At 40.5% G+C, this 22,930-nt stretch overlaps 1 protein-coding gene and 1 pseudogene across 1 annotated transcript in view; one reads left to right on the forward strand and one right to left on the reverse strand.

The window, feature by feature from the left end:
- Nucleotides 1-22,550, forward strand: part of Abcb5 (ATP binding cassette subfamily B member 5) — a 90,521-nt gene extending 67,971 nt beyond the window's left edge. Inside the window, exons 21-27 of the mRNA XM_052186653.1 lie at nucleotides 2,109-2,209; nucleotides 2,959-3,099; nucleotides 12,497-12,653; nucleotides 15,668-15,865; nucleotides 17,487-17,693; nucleotides 21,585-21,731; nucleotides 22,362-22,550. Of these exons, the coding sequence (XP_052042613.1) occupies nucleotides 2,109-2,209; nucleotides 2,959-3,099; nucleotides 12,497-12,653; nucleotides 15,668-15,865; nucleotides 17,487-17,693; nucleotides 21,585-21,731; nucleotides 22,362-22,550 (1,140 nt within the window). The remainder of the gene's footprint in view (nucleotides 1-2,108; nucleotides 2,210-2,958; nucleotides 3,100-12,496; nucleotides 12,654-15,667; nucleotides 15,866-17,486; nucleotides 17,694-21,584; nucleotides 21,732-22,361) is intronic.
- LOC127686781 (40S ribosomal protein S19-like) lies at nucleotides 730-1,145 on the reverse strand (annotated as a pseudogene).
- Nucleotides 22,551-22,930: the final 380 nt, after the last annotated feature.

A 22,930-nucleotide genomic window follows, 5' to 3' on the forward strand; every position in this document is an offset into this window, starting at 1 on the left:
TGACAGGAACTCACAGAGGGCAGGAACTTGGAGGCAGGAACTGATGCAGAGGCCATGAAGGAGCGCTGCTTATAGAATTGTTCCCCCTGGCTTTCTCAGTTTGCTTTCTTATAGACCCCAGGACTTATAGAGCCCAGGGATGGCACCACCCACAATGGGCCTTCCTACCCTTGATTGCTAGTTGAGAAAATGCCTTACAGCTGGATCTCAAGGAGACATTTCCTCAAGGGAAGCTCCTTTCTCTGTGATAAGTCCAGCTTGTGTCAAGTGGACACACAAAAACAGCCAGTACATCTTTCTTTCAGTTGCTTATGTAAGCTGGAAGAAATCATCAAATGCTTGGAGTTTTGTTTTTTTTAATGTAAAATGACTTTATTAGTTTTTCTTATGATTATTGTTTTTCTTGAGGCTTCAGAGGTGACTCCAGTGGTTAAGAGCTCTTGCTGCTCTTCCAAATCACCTGAGTTCAATACCCAGTACCCACATGATGGCTAACAACCACCCATAACTCCAGTTACAGGGGATCCTGTGTCATCTTCTGACCTCTGTAGACACTGGCATGCACAAGGTGTGCAGACATGTGTGCAGGCAAGACAATCACATGAACAAATATACATTTTTTTAAAAAGACTGGAGTATTTTCCAAGCTTCTTTAGTGATATCCTCCTCTCCATTATGAAAAAAAATTATTTTTTATGAATGAGGCAATTTATCAACCCATCCTTTTTTCTAATACTTCTTGTTGACAGCTGCCAACGGTCCAGTGATACAGTCCAGATCTCTCTGTCCCTGAGGTGTTAGCTTGCGCCCCCCATCTTGGTCCTTTTCCACCATTTCAGCCCCTCCAAGGCTTGGAGAACCCAGCGGGCCACACTCTTAGAGCCTCTGCTGAAGTGACTGGGCCTGACACCATTTCTCTGCCTTCCTCCGTAGATCTTGGTCATAGAACCAACCCCTGCACCACCACGGAGGTACACATGCCGTGCTGTGGAAGCAGCTCGTGTATAGAACCAGTTCCCATCATATGGGGCAAGCTCTTTATGTTTGGCCAACTTGACTGTATCCACCCATTCGGGGACTTTGAGGAAGGCTGCCAGAGCTCTAACGAACTCCTGCTAGTTAATGTCCTTTACTCCAGGCAACATGCAGCCTCCATGCTGCCAGCCAGGGAAAAGTAGTGAAAAATTATTTGTAAAAAGTTTCTTTTTGCCGGGCAGTGGTGGTGCACACCTTTAATCCCAGCACTTGGGAGGCAGAGGCAGGCAGATTTCTGAGTTTGAGACCAGCCTGGTCTACAGAGTGAGTTCCAGGACAGCAAAGACTACACAGAGAAACCCTGTCTCAAAAAAAAAAAAAAAAAAAAAAAAAAAAAAAAAAAGGTTCTTATTGCGGCTCATTTCTGAGAACAGAAAACTGAGAGCAGAGTCTGAGGCCCAAAATAATAAATGTGAGATGTCCACCTGGGCCCCCTGTGTATCAGTCCACGGAAGCAGTCTGAAACAAAATATTGCAACACTTTGTTGTCTGTCTTTCAAACTAAACTGCATTCTCAGATTCAAATGTTATTCCAACCCAGAAACCTCCCCCGTTTTGAAACCCACTTAAATGTTTTCTTCTTGAACAATATTTAAACATAAAGAAATATGACATTAGTCATATTTTAGTTACGTATCTTTTTAAGTTCCCAGACTTCAAAATGAGAAATGGTTTGTCTTATAAAGCATTTTCAGTCACTTTGTTTGAGTTCTGTTTGGCTATGATTTGTAATTCTGTGACAGAATAATTACTTATTTGATTTTTGTCTGCTATTTTTGATAAGAATTGTTTCATAATTTAGAAGAGCTTATTTGCAAGTGAAAATGCTCTTCAGTGTTTGATTTCTCTGCTGGGGAAACAATTGAAATTGAAATTCGGTAAAGACTTAAGGGCCCTAAACTAGATGTATTAAATATGTTCTAAAGAAATGTTCATCTATTTGGGGTGATTGCCAGGACTAATTGCCAGGAAAAATGATTGACTCAAAATTCTGTAGTCCCTAGACTGGTTCACTACCAGGGAGTTTAACATCACTAATATTATTTCTGTATTATGTTTTCCCACTTTATAAGATAGCAACAGAAGCTGTGGAGAACATACGTACGGTAGTGTCATTAACAAGAGAGAAAACCTTTGAGAAAATGTATGAGGAGACGCTTCAGACCCAACACAGGTGACTATGGCTCAAGCCCACTCTACCGACTTTGTCCTGTGGTGCTCAGGGTGACCCTTGTGGTTTCCCTCCTAATCTCTTTCCATGGTAATCTTTCCCAAGACCAACACATCCTAACTTCTCATGTGACTTCACTAAGAGGAAATCAAGTGCTATCTAACACAACAAATAGGTATAGGTCCTCACGTGATCATCTGATCCTCAGCAAAGGCAGAGAATCAGCTTATTTCTGAAAGTTGAGTAGAAGAAAGAAAATAGGATGGCTCATCCTTTAACGTTAGATCTCTAAGAGAGCTTAAATATGAAGCAGATATGCTGAGCTTATTTAATGGCCCTTATCACACTGCCTCTGGCTCTGTATTTATCAGAGACTTAGTTTTGTTCTCGTTTGCACTGCTGTCTGTGGTCTGCACCACCCACTGATTGGCACTATGTATTCTACTAATGTAAGGCCTTGATGGAAATTAAAGAATACTTCTAACTACTGAGCACTTGTCCTTAACTCTTAATTCCTTATTCTTTCCTGACACCTGTCCATGGATTTGAAAGTAAAGGCAAGTATGTTACAGTAAACCATCTACAGAAATAGAGAAGATCGCCTGTCTTCTTTGCAATAACACTGCAATCCTTACAAAAATGTATATCCCTAGAATTACAGTGTTTCAAAGGTCTCAATGTTCATCACTCTAAGTTTATTCTGTTGACCTTTTATCACCCGTGCCCTGTCATTTGGTAATTGTGTATTTCAGAAATGCCTTGAAGAGAGCACACATCACTGGATGCTGTTTTGCGGTCAGCCATGCTTTTGTGCATTTTGCCCATGCAGCAGGGTTTCGATTTGGAGCCTATTTGATTCAAGCTGGACGGATGATGCCGGAAGGAATGTTCATGTAAGTTGTGACTGTGAGTGGATTATGCACACATATGTAGTTTATGGGGGATTCTCATCTAGATCCCACCTGGAAGAGGGCCTCTTGAAACATTTAAGTGCATCTATAATGTGTGTGCCATTTTGTTTTTGACAAATAATATTTGTGTCTACTTACAGAACAAACTATTGTGTTTTAACAGTTGCTTGCATGTTGAAATGATTAAATCAAAGTTGATTCTTTTGTTGGTGGTACTTGGTAGCTATAAGAAGCACAACATAACTAAACTTGGTGTAGTAACTCTGAATTATGTAGTGTGTATACATTGATACAAGCAAATAATCTGTAGTGAACTCCCAAATAAATTGCTCTCAGATTCCATTCATCACAATGTGGGTTATAGTAGCAAATCTCATTTCTTGGGGGACTCAGAGGTGTCATGGAGTTCCCCATGTAGAGATGGCTTTCAGGAGTCAGAGCACGAGTCAGGAATCAGGAATTGACCATCATTAAAGCTGCCTCCTAAAATGGCTGTGGCAACTTGTGCTGTCAGATCCTGTTTAAACTGCAGGTATTTTTTTTTTTTTTTTCACTTGATAAGAACAACTAACTATTGCAACTGGAAAAACTTTGAATGCTAATTTTCAGTTGCCCCAGCCTAAAATGCCAGAAATGTTGCCATTTATATTACAGTTCTCGTTGTTAGCTGTTTACAACTACAGAAAAGTCATATTTTTATTAATTATTTATTTATATTTCAAAAGTCCCCCTCCAGGAGCCTGCCTCTAAGAGGGTGTCACCCACTCACCCATTCCTACCTCTGCCTGCACACTAAAGCAAGGTTCAGTCCCTAAAGATAATGCCTTTGTTCTGAACCTGGGGCTATTTAGGAAATACTAGGGCTCCACATTGGCCTCTACAGCTCTTGATAGTTCCTGTTCCTTCCTCCCTGGAACATAGTTGTAGTTTGAGGATGTGTTCAACTAAAAGAAATGACCAAAACTCATTTGAAACCCTGTAATTTTAAGGTAGTTTAAAATAACTTTTATTTCCCACTCACACAAAAAATAACTATTTATAGATGTCCTAGGGCGTTTCTTGGCTCAGCACTGATAAGAAGCAATCTACAAGTCAATCTACCAATCAGCATTCCTGACTCTTACCAGCTAACAGTAAACAGCAGGTCCATGGGAATTGTGCTTCACAGTTGTCCTAAAGAAGAGATTCCTTTCAAACAAATATCTGCATTTAAAACTACAATGGAGTGGGGCCTACTGGCGCATGACTTTAATCCCAGCAGGCACATCCCTGTGAGACTGAAGCCAATGTTGTTTGTGTGAATCTGTAAAAACACAATTAGGGCATATAGCCTTGGGCTTCATTCTGATTGCTTAGACCAGTTTGTCAAATTAACAAGAAACAAAACCCCAAATCACATGGATTAATTTATGTGGTTTACAGGCCTAGTTAAATCAACTCTTTGCTTTGGTTCCGGAAGGAAGTCACATAGCCACTCCCAGGATTAAAAATTCATTGTCTTCCAAAGCTTGACTTTCAAACAAATACAAGAAACTTAGAACAGCTGCCCCCTCTAACCTCCAGCCCCTATAACTGCCCAGGGCACTGTGCCTGCAGGTTATCTGGCAAGCCTACTGAGCACGGTCTGTAGCTTGTCCTGTGATGTTTAACTCTCACAGCAGACATGTCATTCTCTCTGACGATTTTTTTAATCACTACACTTCTTTGCTTTTTGATTTGTTTTGCTTTTAATTGTTTCTTTTATTTTTTGAGATTAAAATATAATAACATCACTTCTCTCTATCATTTCTTCTCTCTAAACTTTCCCATATGCTCTTCCTTGTTCTCTTTCAAATTCTCAGCCTCTTTTGTAGACTTGGTTGGCTGGAATTTGCTGTGTGGATCAGACTGGCTTTGAACTTAGAGACATCTGCCTGCCTCTGTCTCTGCCCCTGGAGTGCTGGGATCAAAGGTATGCACTACCATGCCTGGCTTTCTTTGCTTTTTAATCACCTAAGAAAAAGAAAAGAATCTTCCCCTCACCCATGTCAGTGTCTCTACATTTTGTCAACTATCCTGAGGCCAAGCTCATTTCTTTCCACATCACTAGTAAGACATTATCAGAGCCATTGCTGACCTCCATATCAACCATGAGTCCGAAATTCTCCAGCCCTTCGCCAGGCCTTTCACTACCATCTCCTTTCAGAATTTTCTTCTGTTGTTTCTCTAGGCTTTTCTAAGTTATGGACCCCAGTTTCTCTACTGTCTTTATGGCTCTAGGTTTCTATGTGTGGAAGGGCTGGAGAGCTCACAGAACCTTCCATGTAGGTAGTCACAGGTAAGTTCAACTTTCTTAGTTCTAGTTCACAGAACATAACCAAGGTAATTAGCACAAGATTAGTGATTAATGGAGCAGGAGGTGTATGTAGTTCATCTGGTAGAGTACTTGCTTAGCATGCACAAAGGCCTGGCCAGCTCCATAGAAAACCAGGCACGTATATGTGATACCAGCACTCATTCTTGATTGTGAATTTGAGGTCTTCTTGAGTTTCTCTCTCTTTCTCCCCCTCTCCCTCTCTCTCCCCTTCTTCCTCTCACCCCCTCTCTCTCCCTCTTCTCCTCCCTCTCCCCCTCCACTCCCCCCACATATCTCTCTCTCTCTCTCTCTCTCTCTCTCTCTCTCTCTCTCTCTCTCTCTCTCTCTCTCGCACACACACACATACACACACACACACTTGTAAATCAGAATAATACCACAATAGTATTTCCCAGGGCCAGGAACAGCCTGCCCTAGCTAGAGGCAGAGTAATATAACACATGGTATAGACTTGTAGGCTGAGAACTGTCTTAATTATATTATAGAGGCTAGTGTACTCTCTACTACCATGTGTCTCAAGTGTCCCTTTGGATACTGAGACTATGTGCCTTCCGCAGTGTAGAGTAGCAGAGGACTTGCTTTTTAATCACGCAATTGAACAGAAAAAGTTCAAAAAGGAAATCACCTCCTAGAAACCTCTCAGGAGTTAAAGCTAATCCTCTTGTGCTGGCCTCTTAGGAGGTTTTCCAACTCAACAATCTCAGAGCTGGTTTTAAAAGGTGGTGCTTAGAGCTCGCCCTAAAGTCTGATTTACAGACCTGATATAGAGTAAGAAATATGGATTTTAATTAAATATCCCAGATTATTCCAAGGTCCAGCACCACACAAACGTTAAAGAAATATGAACACCAGAACTATATTCTATTCTGTTCCCTGTACCAGAATAAATTTCTTATTCATTTATTTAGTCTACTACCAGGAACTTACCTAGAACTATGGAAAAGTTGGGGAAGTCATGATTTAGTTTATTGTTAAAATAATGATGTATGAGAGGGTAAGATGACATAGCAGGTAGAAGCACTTGCTGCGTGAACCGGATGATATGATTTTTAATCCAACCCATACAGAGAAAAGAAACAACTCTATACAGTGTTCTCTGACCTCCATCTCCATGCTGTGGCATGTCCCTCTCTTCATTACATCACATATCATATTTGCCACACAAAGCATAATAAATAAAATAATGAGCCAGGTGATGGTGGCTCACGCCTTTAATCCCAGCACTTGGGAGGCAGAGGCAGGTGGATTTCTGAGTTCAAGGCCAGCCTAGTCTACAGAGTGAGTTCCAGGACAGCCAGGGCTACACAGAGAAACCCTGTCTCAAAAAAACCAAAAAATAAAATAAAATAAAATAAAATAATGACAATAATAATAGTATCCTTTGCCCAATAAAATATGAGTATATTTTCAATGCTTACAAGTACAGGTGTGAGTAAACTGTCTTCAAAAGAGTCAATGTGCTGAGAAGTGCAGGTATACAGACAGTACCACAGCACAATCTCCTCATGCAGCCACATGAGTTTGTCATGTTGTTGATGAGGGGAAGGGCCTCTTGGTAAAGGGAGCAGGCATGCCTATAACAAGAGATGACCAGTATCATCTACACCGCTGTAGAAGTTTCCCTGAAGTGAGCTTTTAAATAGGATAATAAGATTTTTTTTATCCTGTTGAATTTGGGCTAGGGATTGGAGATTGCAGAAAACTGCCTGTGTAGGCCCCTAGTACTCAGGGGGTGGTAAAATAGTCCCCTCACTGTTAGCCTGACAAAGCTCAGTTGATTACTTCTCTATGAACATACAGAATTTTGAGGATACAAAATAAATTTAGTTTCCCCTTTCTCATTCTGCATTAATAAAGTAGGTATCCAATCAAAAGCCTGTAATCCTAGTACTTTGGAGGCTGAGGCAGGAGGATCAAAAGTTGGAGGCCAACTTAGGTACATAGTGAATTCTAGGCTAGCATGAACTATATATAACAAGAGTCCATCCACAGCAAAAACTGAAAGGTTTGGTACTGGTGTCACTAGGCAAGGTCCTAGCTGATATGCCTTCACAATATAAACCAGAAACTATTGGTAACTAGCAGAGGCTTCTGGACCTTCCCACCATGACTACTTCAGGCTTTCTTCTATCAGTGAGTCACCTCCTTCTTTGTAGTACACATAGACAAAACTCAATACTGCACCAGGCAAAAAGAAAAAAGAAAAAAAAAAAAAAAAAAAGAAATCCAGGCAGTATATTATACTAATAATAATGGCTTGGGAATTTCCTAAAGTAGACAGTCAACACATAGGTGCCTCTGTGTGTGTGTGTGTGTGTGTGTGTGTCTTGAGTGTGTACACACACATGCTCATGCTCATGCAGTGAGTTTCCTGTTCTTCAAAATCTAAATACAGTTTTCAAAAGAAAGCTACCCTGGATTTTCAGAATCAAATATAGCTACCAGAACAATAGTAACAAAGTTTCATTTTAAATAAATCTTAAAGGCAGACTGATACTTTGAAACACTTAAGGGCTAGAAAGAAGAACCTTAGGCCTTTGTGGCCATCTTTGCTTAGAAGAACTGACCTTGGAATTGAAACAGTCACCTCAGTTCTCAAACAGGAAATACTTCTTTATTTGGGCCCTTCATGACAACTGTCCACTCCTTCTGGCTCCTCCCCAGGAGTTACATGAAAGAAAAGCCACATAAACCAGTCAGATTACCAGAGGAGGGATCTGTAGAGGAAAGTCAAAGTAGAATGCATATCTAAGGCCTGTGTAGATCCCAGGAGAGGAACAAGGGCTAATGAAACAAGGCATGAGGGCAGACACCATGCTTACCACCAGAAAGCGCAGCATGTGAAAGAAACACAGTCAGCAGGACTTTCTCACTTTGCAGTCTGTGTGATCTTGGGCCAGCTGCATGAGTTTCACGAGCTGGGGTTTCCTAATTTGTGAACTGGGAAGTTCCTGGCCTAATTATCTCCTAGGTGGTCAGATTGTATCATGTGTTTGAAAACATTCTCCAGCTCCAGAGAACCAAATAAATCTCAGTGGTTTGTGGTATCCCTCCATCCATCATGAATAAGATGTGGAGTGGGAGGAGAGGGCCTCTGACTTGCATCTGGATAAAGGGAAGAGGATAATGAGCACTTTGAATGAGCACTTCCAGGATGACAGCTACTCTACTTTCCACCCAAAGAGGACTTTATACTCTACAGTATTGACTGTTATGATGAGACCTACCGTGTACTATATGAAAGATCCCAGTAACTCTCCATTTCATGAAAGGAACAACACACAAATTCATTTGTTACCACCAGGTGCCATATATCATTTAGTTCTGATAACCACCATGGAACCTGTAGCTATTCTTAGCTCTTGTTTACAACTCAAGTCAGACATGCTGGGCAAATAAGCAGGACTTTAGATGTGATCCTGGGAACCAGCTTGAGGAATACTAAACTTCCTCTCAGGAGGGATCAATTACTCATTGTTTACAAACTGGAACAGGGCTGAGAGGAGACACATGAGCAGTGAAGATGCTGCTTACCCCTGTTTGGATCAGCTGTGCTAAAACTGGAATCGCTTATGTCTATGTTTTAGGGGGTTACTTCTATTTAATAGTTATAATAGGTGATGGTATTTGCACAGTGTTCAGAACATTGGAAGGACCAATGTAATAAGAAGGTGGCAGTGCTGTCCATGTTAGACAACCCACAGAAGTAAGATACAAGGCTTAAGAGTGCCAGGCTGCTCCTTCCTAATTCCCTGTTCACCCTTCTTACTCACTCTGGCCAACACCAAAGGTTTCATGATCAATTCAGTGGCATATGCTGTACCAAAATTTCTTCCCATGGGCAACACAGGCATATGAAGACAGAGAATGTATGAAAATTCATGCCAAACCCCATTACTTTGTGTGCCAACTCAAAGAATAATTTTAAAAGAGAAATCTGGCTGGGAGGAGAGCGTCATGAGTAGGATGCTTGCCTAGCTACATAGGAATTCAGTTCAAATCAGCTCACACAATGAAATCTTGTTTGGGCCTTATTTAATTCCCACTTTACATATTTGTGTCTCAAGAGTTAGTTCAATAGGAAAATCACTTATAACGTGTGATGTGTTTCATGTTTAATGTAATGAAGGTATTTTAGTAACTTTAACTATCTATTAGTATATCTGACTAGCCTCATGGCTAACCCCTGGATGAGATGCCCCAAGCCAAGTTTGGCATGAAGGTTGATGGTGCATTTCTCTGGGTAGACCCTCCATCCCAATGCCGTAGGAGTTTGAGCAGGATTTGAAAGATCTGATTTGACTGTATTGTAGAGCTCAGCCCTGAATTCTGTCTGTATATTAAATGTCTGTTGAGTTGTAAAGATTTGCAGTTCAGCTCACTGCTAGTTAAGTCAATCTAGGCAAATGGGAGCACAAAGCAGGTATGTCCATTTTTTAGGTCATTGCTCTCCCACACAAACTAGGCTTTAAGAAAAGCCCTTCTAAATGTGGTATATCTACACAATGGAGTACTATTCAGCCATTAGAAACAATGAATTCATGAAATTCTTAGGCAAATGGATGGAGCTAGAGAACATCATACTAAGTGAGGTAACCCAGACTCAAAAGGTGAATCATGGTATGCACTCACTAATAAGTGGTTATTAACCTAGAAAACTGGAATACCCAAAACATAATCCACACATCAAATGAGGTACAAGAAGAAAGGAGGAGTGGCCCCTGGTTCTGGAAAGACTCAGTGAAACAGTATTCGGCAAAACCAGAACGGGGAAGTGGGAAGGGGTGGGTGGGAGGACAGGGGAAGAGAAGGGGGCTTATGGGACTTTCGGGGAGTGGGGGGGCTAGAAAAGGGGAAATCATTTGAAATGTAAATAAATTATATCGAATAAAAAAAATTAAAAAAAAAAGAAAAGAAAAGCCCTTCTGGGTTACATTCCCATTTTAAAGAGGAAACTGTCAAGGACAGGAAGCTCAGGTTATCTGTGCCTAATGCTTAAAGGATTCTAAAAGTAAAAATTTTAGGATGGATGAATATTTGTGCACATACTAAACTACATCATAGTAGGTTTAGTAAGAATTACCTCATAAGTTCATATATTTGAATGCTTAGTCACTAGGGAGTGGAACTTTTTGAAAGGATTAGAAGGATTAGGAGATGTGGCCTTACTGGAGGAGAAGCATCACTGAGGGAAGGCTTTGAGGTTTCAAAAGCCCATGCCAGGCCCTGTCTCTCTCACTACTGTCTGTGGATCAGGATGTGAATCTCTCAGCTACTTCTTCAGTACCATTTCTGTCAGTATGCCACCATGCTCCCACCTTGATAGTAATGAACTCAACCTCTGAAACTGTAATCAAATCCCCAATTAAATGCTCCCTTTGATAAAAGTCACTATGGCCACAGTGTCTCTTCACAGCAATAGAGCAGTGACTAAGAAAGATACTAGGCTTTCTCAGTTGCTGACTTCTGAGAACCTGTGAAGCTCCACCCTATAATTTAGGACTCAGGTCACCACACTCTGAGTACAGCTGTCTTGCCATCTCACCTACTGAATCCTGATCTTGGATTCAGTTTGATCCAGCCTGAATTTCCCTTTGCATTTAAAACAAATACAGTAGAGCACAGAGACAATCCTGTAATCCCAGTTGTCAGGAGACTGAGGCAAGGTATCTGGAGTTCAAGACCAGCCTGGCCTATGTAGTAATTTCAAGAACAGCCTAAGTGACATAAAGATACATTGCATCAAATAACAACAAACAAGACTATTTAGCATGTTACATAAACTTGAAAATTCTTTTTGTTATAGTTTTATATCTAGCTTCTGAACGGCATTTTGAGACATTAAACAATTTCTTTAAAAAGTAATAAAAATTTGTTAGTACCAAAAAACTATTGACAACAGTAGTTTTAGCAACAAATAACCTGTAAACTGGGTATTGGTATACTTTCTACTCTGTTTCTTTGTGAAACCAGCAGGACTGGAGGGCGGGGGTTGTCCAAAGTCAAAGTCACTGAAGAGATCACAGCCCCCATCCTTTGAGAGGTCACAAGGTAGCAAAGGATGTAATTCACGAGGAATCCAGACACATTTGGGTTTTGGTTTGGTTTGGCTTTTGAGACAAGGTATCTCTACATAGCCCTGACTGGCCAAGAGCTTGCTATGTTGACCTTGCTGATCTAGAACTCACAAAGATCTGCCTGTCTCTGCCTCCTGACTGCAGGGATCACAGTGGTACCCTAGACTGCCAGACCCCTACACATGCTTAAGATAGATCAAAGCAAACAAGTACTGGTGTCCAAAAATGCCCTTTCGCTTAGTGCTTAAATGTTGTGATGAAGTGTGTCCTGCTGTGGCTGAATTATTTATTTGCACATCTAAAATGAAACAGAAAAATAGGAAAAAGATATTTAACCACATATTAGGTCACAACTCTGTGAATGTCCTGTGTGCTATCAAACACTATTGGCCTGCTTGCTGGGTTATAATAAGCGTGTCAAAACTGAGATCAGAATCTGCAGCAAACTACAACATATCTCCTCCTCTATCCTTTGTTGAAGTGTCCTTTAGTCATTTCAGGAAGGGTAAGAAAGTGTAAGTGCATGGTTTGCTCTTCAAACAGTGTAAGGCTTAAGGCAGAAGATTAATCTAACCCAGTTTCAGTCACCTGCTCTAACTACATTGCATTCAAACAAAGAGGGGACCTGCATCAGATCTTGCCACTATAGCACATTCTCCCTATTGTCAGTGGGTTCCCTGCCAGATCTCCAACAATCACACCCTTATCAAAAGTTTCATGCTCATTGGCAGGAATGTTTGATCACTAATCAAAAGAGGCATTTTTGAGATAACCCAAAGGTTGTTTTGCTGACAGAGCACCTGGCAGAAAGCTACAAGGAGATGCTATTGTTGAGCCTTTAGCATCAGTGGTGCCATCTGACTTCTGTTCGTTCACATGTGCCCTCTACTCTGCAAGTTCTGCTATTACCATAGACCTGAGACACTGATGTCTTTTCTTCCAACAGAGTCTTTACCGCCATTGCATATGGGGCTATGGCCATCGGAGAAACACTTGTTTGGGCTCCTGAATATTCCAAAGCCAAAGCTGGAGCTGCACACCTGTTTGCTTTGCTGAAAAACCAACCAACTATAGACAGCTGCAGTCAAAACGGGAAAAAGCCAGTAAGCACAACATAGAATAGTCTGCTAAGATCAGGTATCAGAAGTTTGTCTAGAAGAATTTTAGCACCTCTAGGAGGAGTACCTGATTCCAGTCAGATTCTCACCTCTAATCCTAAAATATGTTTTATGTTTAAAAAAATGTTTATGTTTACATGCCTAATATCATAAGAATGTTCAATGAAAGACTGATTACTAAGTCAAAATGTATTTAGATAACAGTGGTTTTGGTCTTGCATGAATGTTGACTAGATTTCATCCATTTTTTTCTAATCACATCTTCAAGGCAAACAATGTCTTTTAGGTCAAACACAGTTTTTCATGGAAAACATATTTGCATAAGAGGAAAAGGAGGAACAGAATACATTTATTATTGTACACACTTTTAACTACAAACTTTAAGAAACCATGAGTATTGAAAAAGAAACAACGGAGAGCTAAATAATTTAATGATACACTTCTTGATAACACAACATGTACATTAAGTACATGTTCAGTGTCAAAACCTTTCTAGGAATTTTATATTTAAAAATTAGAATCATCATTAAGTATGTACTTAAAGTTTTCACTTAAAAGTACACTATTTCTCTCTAGAATTTTAATAGTAGATTTACTTATATGACAGTTTAAGGTAATACAGTATCAGTGGAAGTGTAAAATTAGTAAGTTGCTTGTGTGCATATTTGGTAGCAGAAATAAAAATACCTTAAAATTCTCAAAATGGAATACTCAAAGATACATCACAGGAAAATCAAACATATTGGAAAGCAAAGAACATGAGAATATTTAAGATTTTGGGATTTCTAAGTGTGAAAATGCTGCTTTTATTTCTTTCTAAAAGTTCAAAGAGAAATTGAGTATCTCACAGCTATGTGCCCTTTAGAACAATATGCATATAAAAGCTGAGGAGGGAGGTAGGGAGGAAAGGGAAGGAGAAAGGGAAGAAGGGATAAATTATATTCATGACATAGAACACAAATATTTCATATAAAGACTACAAAATTACTCAGTATTTTATTTAATACAAAAAATTTCAAATTATCACCTATGCTTTGATAAATTGAAATCTGGGCAAATAAATTCCACATATTGATATGGACTAAAGCAAGCTAACAGACAAATAGCAGCCTATTACATTTCCCCCATTTATATAAGATTGAATTTTTCCATATTTTAATTAAAATAGTAAGAATAAACTTTGAAATGTGTTAAGATCTAGGGATTTTCTAGAACATCTCTTTGTGACTTTCCAAAGGTATCAGAACATAATTGTTCTATCTATTATCTGCTGTATTTTAACACTGAAGCAAATAGCATATGTTTGGCTGGGCAGTGGTGGAGCACGCCTGTAATCCCAGCACTCTGGGAGGCAGAGATAGGCGGATTTCTGAGTTCAAGGCCAGCCTGGTCTACAGAGTGAGTTCCAGGACAGCCAGGGCTATACAGAGAAACAATTGCAACCCCCACCCCCCAAATAGTATATGTTTGTAGGAGCAAAAGGAAAATGAACAAACCAAAAATAAATGACTTCTATTCCCCTCTTAGATCTAGTATGCACCACAGTGGGTATTTTCTTCTGCTCCCTGAACCTTTAACCATATCTTAGGGTCTCAAACAAATTTTGTTTGTATTTTTATGCTTATGTTTGAGACAAGATTGAACACGTGCTGGGCAGGCTGGCCTCAAACTCATTATGTAGCCAAAAGTGATCTCTGAATGTCTGATCCTCCCACCTCCATCTCCCAAATGCCACAGTCACTCCACCCCGCATCCACAGTACTGGGGATCTAACCTAGGACTTCTCAAATGCTAAGCAAGTGCTCCTCTCCTGAACTCCACACCTATTCCCCAAACATGCTTTGTACTTTTTCTCCTGAGTTTAGAATACAGCACATGATTATTAAGGGTTTTGTCTGAAAGTCTAACCTTAGTCTGCATCTACCTTGATCACAAAAGCCAAAAAATACTTTAATGTGTTGGAGAATGCAATTCAGTGGTAGAGCATGTGCTTAGCATGTATGAAACTCTGACCTTGACTCCCAGAATTACACACACACACACACACACACACAGAGAGAGAGAGAGAGAGAGAGAGAGAGAGAGAGAGAGAGAGAGAGAGAGAGAGAGGAGAGAGGAAATGTGAAAAAAAAGAGGAGAGGGAGGAAAGGAAGGAGAGAGAAAGGCCAATAAGTAACCATCATTTAGTTATAGTTCTGGAAAGTTTTTTAAGATTATCATTAGTTGAGTTTGGAAAGATGGCTCAGCAGTTAAGGACACTGGCTGCTATTCCAGAACACCTGTGTTCAATTCCCACATGGAAGCTCAAAACTGTCTGTGATTCCAATTCCAAGGAATCTGACACCCTCACACCAAAGCACATAAAATTAAAAATAATTAAATAAGCAAACAAACAAATAAACTATAAAAAACTTTAAAAAGAATATCATTAGCATAGAAAAGTATTAGCTTACAATCACCAATGACTAAAGAGATTGAAAACACAGAGAAAAGTAAACTTTCAGCTAAGTCTTATTGTCAAATAATGATTAACTGAAAATGAAGAACACTCATAGTTCAAAGCAATGTATATTAACTGTAAAACAGAGTCCAGTTTTTAAAGTAAAACATGTGCAGAGTTTTATAAGGCATTTCTGAGTTAAGCTGGAAATGGTTTTTAAAGCTCAAACTAAATTTAAGAAAAAGAACAACAATTTTTATTTAGAGAATATGGTCAGCTAATCAGCAGAACAGGCAGGCTGTGATGGCAAACAGAAATACTCTAGTGTTTTGCAGGAACATAGTCCAGCAATTAAGGCAGTAAGGCATACACACATAAAATCACACATGCAAATGCTGATGAGGACCAGCCTTGAGTCAGTGGCTCTCTGGAGAGGATTGTGTTTGACATCAGAATGGTGTGGGAACGTGAAGATTTTACACTGAGCACTTATCCAGGGCATGGCCATGGGTCCAACCTTCCTAAGTCTACTGTAAACACTGCTCCCTTCCTTTCACAGGACACCTGTGAAGGGAACTTAGAATTTCGGGAAGTTTCCTTCTCCTATCCTTGTCGGCCAGAAGCTCCTGTCCTTCAGGACATGTCTCTCAACATTGAGAAGGGGAAGACTATAGCATTTGTTGGGAGTAGTGGCTGTGGGAAAAGCACCTGTATTCAACTGCTACAAAGATTTTATGACCCCATGAAAGGACAAGTGGTAAGCTGGACTTAAAACACCTAAGCTGGGCGTTATGGCAAACCCTTAAATGTGCAGGTAAGCCTAGCAGAGCAAACACAAAGACAAACAAAGCAACTCTCTTCTACTCTTACCTAAGGAAACAGCAGCCCCACAACAAAACTGGTGGGTAGGACATTGAAACTGACAATGACCCAGAATCAAATTTTCCTGACACCCTCGGTTCTTATCTTAGAAGCTGTAGAATTCTTTTGGAATATGGATGAACATTATCACTGCCCCCTGTTCTGGCTCAAGACCCATAATGGTCTCCACCCTTTGGCTGATCTCACTGGCCGTCCACACCCTCAGCTGTCAAGACCATTGGTGGCAGGGGTGGGGAAGGGGGAGGGGAGGCAGGAAGGCTAAGACTTGCTCCAAATCAACCTCCAAATCAACTAAGCTGAGAATCCTAATCTTAAAAAGAAACAATATCTTCCTCCTTTGAACCCAAGGATTACATTCTTGACCTTGCTCGTATCTTACCTTCCCCCACCACTGCATCTCTCCTCTCTTCTCTCCCCTTCTTATATACACAAAGTTTGCATCTTGAACCCTCCCTTACACAATAAAAATTATAGTTCCCTAAAAGTTAAAGGTTGTCATGTTAATCTTATTCTCCTATAACTTATAGTCTTCTCCATTATAGAGTCTAAACTAACATCTGGAAAACAGCTGTTCATAAAGCTCCCTTGAATGAGGTAGCATCTATTCAGGAAGCATAAACACTCCTTCCTTGAAACCAATGGAGAGTGGTTCCCCACCCAGCAAAAACATGGTTTAACACCACCAAAGCCCTTTGTGATCTGGCTCCTGGCTCCCTCTCCAAATTTCCCTTTCCCTCTCACTGTGTGCTGAACATCCATCTTAACAGTTTGTGTGCCTTTTTTCTTGTTGCTCCTCCACTAGCTCATTATGACTCAAGTTCTGCCTGTGTCTCATCTGGCATGGTCCCAGAGTTCCTTCCCATGGCATCCTAGATGCCCTCTGCCTCAGTCCTTCTCTGTTCCATTACCCTGACTTCATGCCACCTTCTCTGAGTTGCTAGGGTATGTGCATCTGTCAGGCACAGTACAAACTCTCAGGGTAAGGAGGAGTTTTGCATTGCATTACTACTTCCCCAGTACCTAGAGCCCCAGGCACATAGCAAGCAAGTTCATCAAACAGCAGATGAAGTAGCTGTGTGAATGAATACATATGGCCCAGAGCCAAGTGCCCATCTCTACAGATAGACTCCTGTATCAATCAGCCAAATCTTTCATTGGAGATCAATAATGGATTGGGGATCCGTAAGTGTTTTACTTGAGGGGAGGTCAATCATTTTCTATGTGACTTTGAGACAGAACACTGGGTATACCCTACTCTCTGTGCATATCCCTGGAACCTGTAGCCATTATGGAAGTATATGTATCAGTACTTTCAGTAAGCTATAAGCTGGGAGCTCCTATCCAACAGGTGATTTATGAATCTTCTTTTGGCAACATATACTTCAAAAAATAGCTTGAATTCCTAGGTTTCTTGTTATGATTTGTATATGTGTGAATAGCATGAAGTGTAACATGACACGGTTGTTAACAAACTAGTCTCCACTCTGCTCTGGCAGCTGCTTGATGGTGTTGATGTAAAAGAATTGAACGTGCAGTGGCTACGTTCCCAGACAGCCATCGTCTCCCAAGAGCCTGTGCTCTTCAACTGTAGCATTGCTGAGAACATTGCCTATGGTGATAACAGCCGCATGGTGCCCTTAGAGGAGATCAAAGAGGTCGCAGATGCAGCCAACATCCATTCTTTCATTGAAGGGCTCCCCAGGGTAAGGATTCAGCTGAAATCTTGAGCTACAAAACGAGTGCTGATTTTGATGCAGTCTCACATAAAGCTAGATGCAAAAAACAAACATGATATTTTTGTGTATTTTTTCTCAGCCTGCTAGCCATTCATATGTAATGCACTGGACTAACTTTGATTTGTTATGTCTTTATGTGCTTGCACTCTGCCTTGGTGTAAACATGGTGTTAAAAGATATAGTGTCACTCTGAAATAAATATTTGGGGAAGAAATAAAAATGAAGCCCAAGCTTTTCTTCAGATAGATTTTTCTTTTAAAGACAAGGTATCCTGACTATGTGGTTCTAGTTGATCTGGAACTAGCCATGTAGATCAGACTGTCCTCTAACTCACAAAAGAAACACCTGCCTCTGCCTCTGCCTCTGCCTCTCTGCCTCCTCTGCATCTGCCACCTCTGCCTCCTCCGCCTCCTCCGCCTCTCTGCCTCTCTGCCTCTGCCTCTGCCAAGTGCTGGGATTAAAGTTATGTACCACCACACCTGTCCAAGAATAGATTTTCTTTCTTTCTTTCTTTCTTTCTTTCTTTCTTTCTTTCTTTCTTTCTTTCTTTCTTTCTTTCTTTCTTCCTTCCTTCCTTCCTTCCTTCCTTCCTTCCTTTCTTTCTTTCTTTCTTTCTTTCTTTCTTTCTTTCTTTCTTTCTTTCTTTCTTTCTTTCTTTCTTTCTTTCTTTTTTCATTTTGGTTTTTCAAGACAGTGTTTCCCTGTATAGCCCTGGTTGTCCTGGAACTCACTCTGTATAATATTTTGGCCTCAAACTCAGAGATCTGCCTGCCTCTACCTCCCAAGTTGTAACCACCACCACCCACCAAGAAAAGAATTTCTAATGCAAACAAACTGATTTTGACATCAGTCCCAGTCTGAGAACACAATATCCATGTAAAATTCTGAAAAAAAGAGGTCAGCTTTGCAAGTACACTTGTGTAATTCTCAACACAGCTGCACATACACCAGGCACTGCAGGGTCTTCCCCAACATCTAGATAGCATTAATCTTAATTTCTCCAGGAATAATTTAGTGAATTTAATGGTTGCCACCCTGTCAGTTTCTGATGACTTATTTTACCTTTATTTTAGACTTTATGGGTTCATCCATCTGCCATGTCCTGATGGCTCAGATTCTGTACCTCCTATCCTCACCCTCATCCAAACAGTTATGAATTTATTTTATTTACTCAACACAGCTACCACAGCCTTGCTTTTTGTACACTACCGAGCTATTACTTAAGACAAATCAAATGCAATCTCATGCTCACAAAAATAATTGTTACACACAAAGAACATTCTAAATGATGATCCTATGGATAGTATGTGAGCAAAGACATGGCAACAGAGACTCTCTAAGTGGTGCCCAGTGTGGTGGCTTACACTTATAATCCCAGGACTCAAGAGGGTAAAGCAGAAGTCACCTACAGTACTTAACAAGACAACATCTCAAGAAAAATGTCTGAAATAAGAATAGACACAGAGTGCTACGTGTTTGGACTAGGGAGAAGAATATATGAAAGTATAGTATTTAATGAGCCTGACAAGGTTTGAATGAGCACTTAAATACCAATTAAATTGTCTTAGATGCAATTCCTGTAGCTTTCATAAAATGCCCTGAAGAAAGCAACTTAAGATAAAATGTATTTGGCTTTCAATTCCAGACTACAGTCCATCACCTTGGAGAAGTCAGCAGGAATCTAAAGCAGCTAGTCACATTATATCTATATTCAAAAGCAGAGAGCAAAGAATTAATGTGTACATACCTGTGCTCAGCTCCTTTTCTCTAATCCCACATTCCAGATTCCTAGGATCTCCTTCCTAGGGAATGCTACCACCCAGAGTGGGTTTGTCTTCCCACCTCAGTTAAAATTATCAAGAGAGTTCCCCCACAGACATACCCACAAGCCACCCTAATCTAAACAGTCCTCTCTGGGACTACTTTCCCAGGTGACTCAAGATTGTGTCAAGTGGGTAATTAAGACTAACCATTGAAGCAAGCAAAGAAAATTTAACTTTCATTCCTTTAAATTGGGCTTTAAAGATTACATAGGGGTTCTCTAGTCAGGAAAGGGTGAAACCATTCTGAGCAGATGAATTATCAATATGCAAACACCTAAAAGAAGCTTTAGATTCAGGGGGACTTTAAGATCCTGATGCATATATCAAACAATGAAGAGTTGAAGTGTGGCCAAAACAGAGCAGTACTCTATGTGGAAAACCCCAGGCTAAAACATTTTACCTTTGTCTTAATAGAAGTGGTATGCTTCTAGGTATTTTTAGAAAGGGAAATGATCAAAAAAAGCTTTTAGGGATAGAGACATAGCTTAGCAGGTAAAAACACTCACCATAGAAACAGAGGACTGCATAGTCAAAAAAGAAAACTGCTTCTCTTAAAGTTGCCCTGTGATCTCAAAACGCAGATACAAAAAAAAAAAAGTGATTTTTTTTTTTAAGATTGTTGTTGTTTCTGGTTTTTGGTTTGTTGTTTTGAAAGAAGGCCTTGAAATGCTGACCACATGCTAACTCAGCTCGTGAATCTCCTGGCTCCACCTCCCAGGTGCAGAGGTTATTTGTTGTCTATAAGGATGACATTTTTAAAGAATAAAAACACCTGTTGAAAGTAACATTTTGGAGGGTTGGAAGTCCCAAGTCAGTCTGGGCTACACAGTTAACCTAGAATCTATGTTAAAGAAAATGAGAGATATGGCAAAATGGCTTAACAGTTAACACCTTAGCTGCTCTTTCAGCAGATCTGGGTTCAATTCCTAGCACTCACAACTGTATGTAACTCTAGTTCCTGTAACTCTTCTGACCTTCAAGGACACTACACATTAGTGGTTCATAGACACACATGAAGGCACAACACCCATACACATATAATTAAGTAATTAATTAAAAAGAAAAGAGAGATAGGAGGGGCATGGAGATTGGAGAGAGAGAGAGAGATTTTTGTTTGCTCTTCCAGGAATCCAAGGAGCATTATGGGTGTGGTCACATACACTAGTAATTGATTAGGAGCTCAGGTGCAGCCTCTACTACAAGGCAAATTCAAGGCTGACTTACTTGAGGCCTTGGTTCCAAAAGAAATAGACAGAAATACCCAAAAGCTTCTGGTGAGGGCAGAAGCTTGTGTTAAAGCAGTGGTAGAGACACCATGGAGACACCGAGAGGAGCAGAGTGTTACCATGAGCACTTGGGTATGGCTATGTGTATGGGTAGGGCATAAATGCCAGGATCTCTGACTTACAGAAGACATGCATATAGTGAAGACTGCATCCAGCTATCTGGTGATATGATCACAGAGAATTAGCATGAGATGGAAACCTCATTCTTTGCCTGGTGGTTTTAAGTTTTTTTAATTGTTTTGGACTGAGAAGCAGGGAGTATAAATTCATCTGTGTTTACTAACACTTTTCTTCATTATTTTCCCCTTGTGCTATAATTCTGAGGTTTCCTTTGAAAAAGCTGTAGTTCAGTTAGTAAGGTGCTTTGCTGGTATGCACAATGTCCTGGGTTCAATCTCTAGCATCACCTAAATGGGGCATGCTGGCACGTGCTTGTCGTCCCAGGACTCAAGAGGTGAGAAAGAAGGATCATGAATTCAAGGTCACTGTTGGCTACAGAGGGAGTTCAAGCCCAGCCTGGGCTCAGTCTATCTCAATAAAGAAAAAAATAAGAGAAAAGAAGGGAGGGAGAGAATAGAAAGAAAGAAGAAATTCCTTCATAGAATAATGGCCATGGTGTTCATAGGACTAAGAGTGGATTTCAGGTGTGTCGAGACACACCTTTAAAAAGTATTGAAATGTGAACTCTTTAGATGTCTCTCTCCCACAGTTGCTAATGTGCTTTGTTAACCTGAATGTTTCTGAGACAGAAATACAACACCCAAGTGGGACTAAGAGGTGTGCAGCTTTCTGGCGGCCAGAAACAAAGACTGGCTATTGCAAGGGCTCTTCTCCGGAAACCAAAAATTTTACTGCTGGATGAGGCCACTTCAGCCCTTGACAATGAGAGTGAGAAGGTAAACAACCTATTCTTTGTTCATGTCAAATGGGAGTGTGCGATATCATAAATACTAAGGTCAGATTGGGGAAGTGAAGGCCCAGTGGTGGTGAAGAGGTGAGGGTTGAAGCTGGGCAACCAGGTTCTGAAAAGGTTTTCTCCTTTGAATTCATCTTAGAGAAAAATGAGTCACTATCTGAAAGTATCTGACCGGTCAGGAAAAGCCCAGGGAAATATTCTTTTCTAGTTTGTTCTTCTCCATTGATGCTAAATCATCTAGCAAAGGAAGAGTTTATGTGTGGAGGAAGAAGTTGATGCAGGGAGAACATTCCCGTTGTCTACCTTCCCAGACTTTTCTGGTGGTTAGAGCAAAATGAGATGGTGAGGGGACATGGGTACAGAAACATGGGCCCTTGGTTTCAATCTTGGGACCATCTCCTTACCTGTATAACACACATTTTTGTAAATGTTCTTCCAACCCAATCCTACCTTAGCACTTTTTCCCATTTCTACCTGGCAGAGTGAGTATTTCCCAAAGTCAGGCAGTAAAGCAAAAGAACATTATTAGATTACCAGAACAACTGAGTTTAGGCATGTTTAGGAAAATCTACCCCAAGCTGAAAGTCAGTTGGTCCTTTTTTTCTTCCAGGTGGTCCAACAGGCCCTTGATAAAGCCCGGAGTGGGAAGACCTGCCTAGTGGTGGCTCACAGACTCTCCACAATACAGAATGCAGATATGATCATCGTTCTGCAAAATGGAAGCATCAAGGAGCAGGGAACTCATCAGGAGCTCCTGAGAAATGGAGACACATACTTTAAATTAGTAGCTGCACATTAGTAGTAGCTTCACTGGGTATTCTGATGTTGCCAGCCCTGTATGGGCTTGGATCTTGATGTAATGAAGTCATTACTTGGCCTGCTCTAGACTCTTACTGAATAGTTAATACCTATAATTAGACATGTTCTGATCAAGTGTCTTCTCTTTAGATTTTTAAAAGCAAACCAAAGGGGCTGGAGAGGTGGCTGTGTTTTAGAGCACTGACTGTGATCTTCTGGGGGACCTGGGTTTGATTCTCAACATCAAACCAAACATTTACAAAATTCACCTGGAGAAAAGTGCCTGTATCTCTTATTTCATAAACATATCCTAACACATTTCCTTGTAAACAGCTTTAGGCAAAAGAAAGGCATTTCTCTATTGAAGTGCTGTGATAAAAT

This window comes from Apodemus sylvaticus, chromosome 6 (genome assembly GCF_947179515.1).
Source record: "Apodemus sylvaticus chromosome 6, mApoSyl1.1, whole genome shotgun sequence".
Lineage (NCBI taxonomy): Eukaryota > Metazoa > Chordata > Mammalia > Rodentia > Muridae > Apodemus > Apodemus sylvaticus.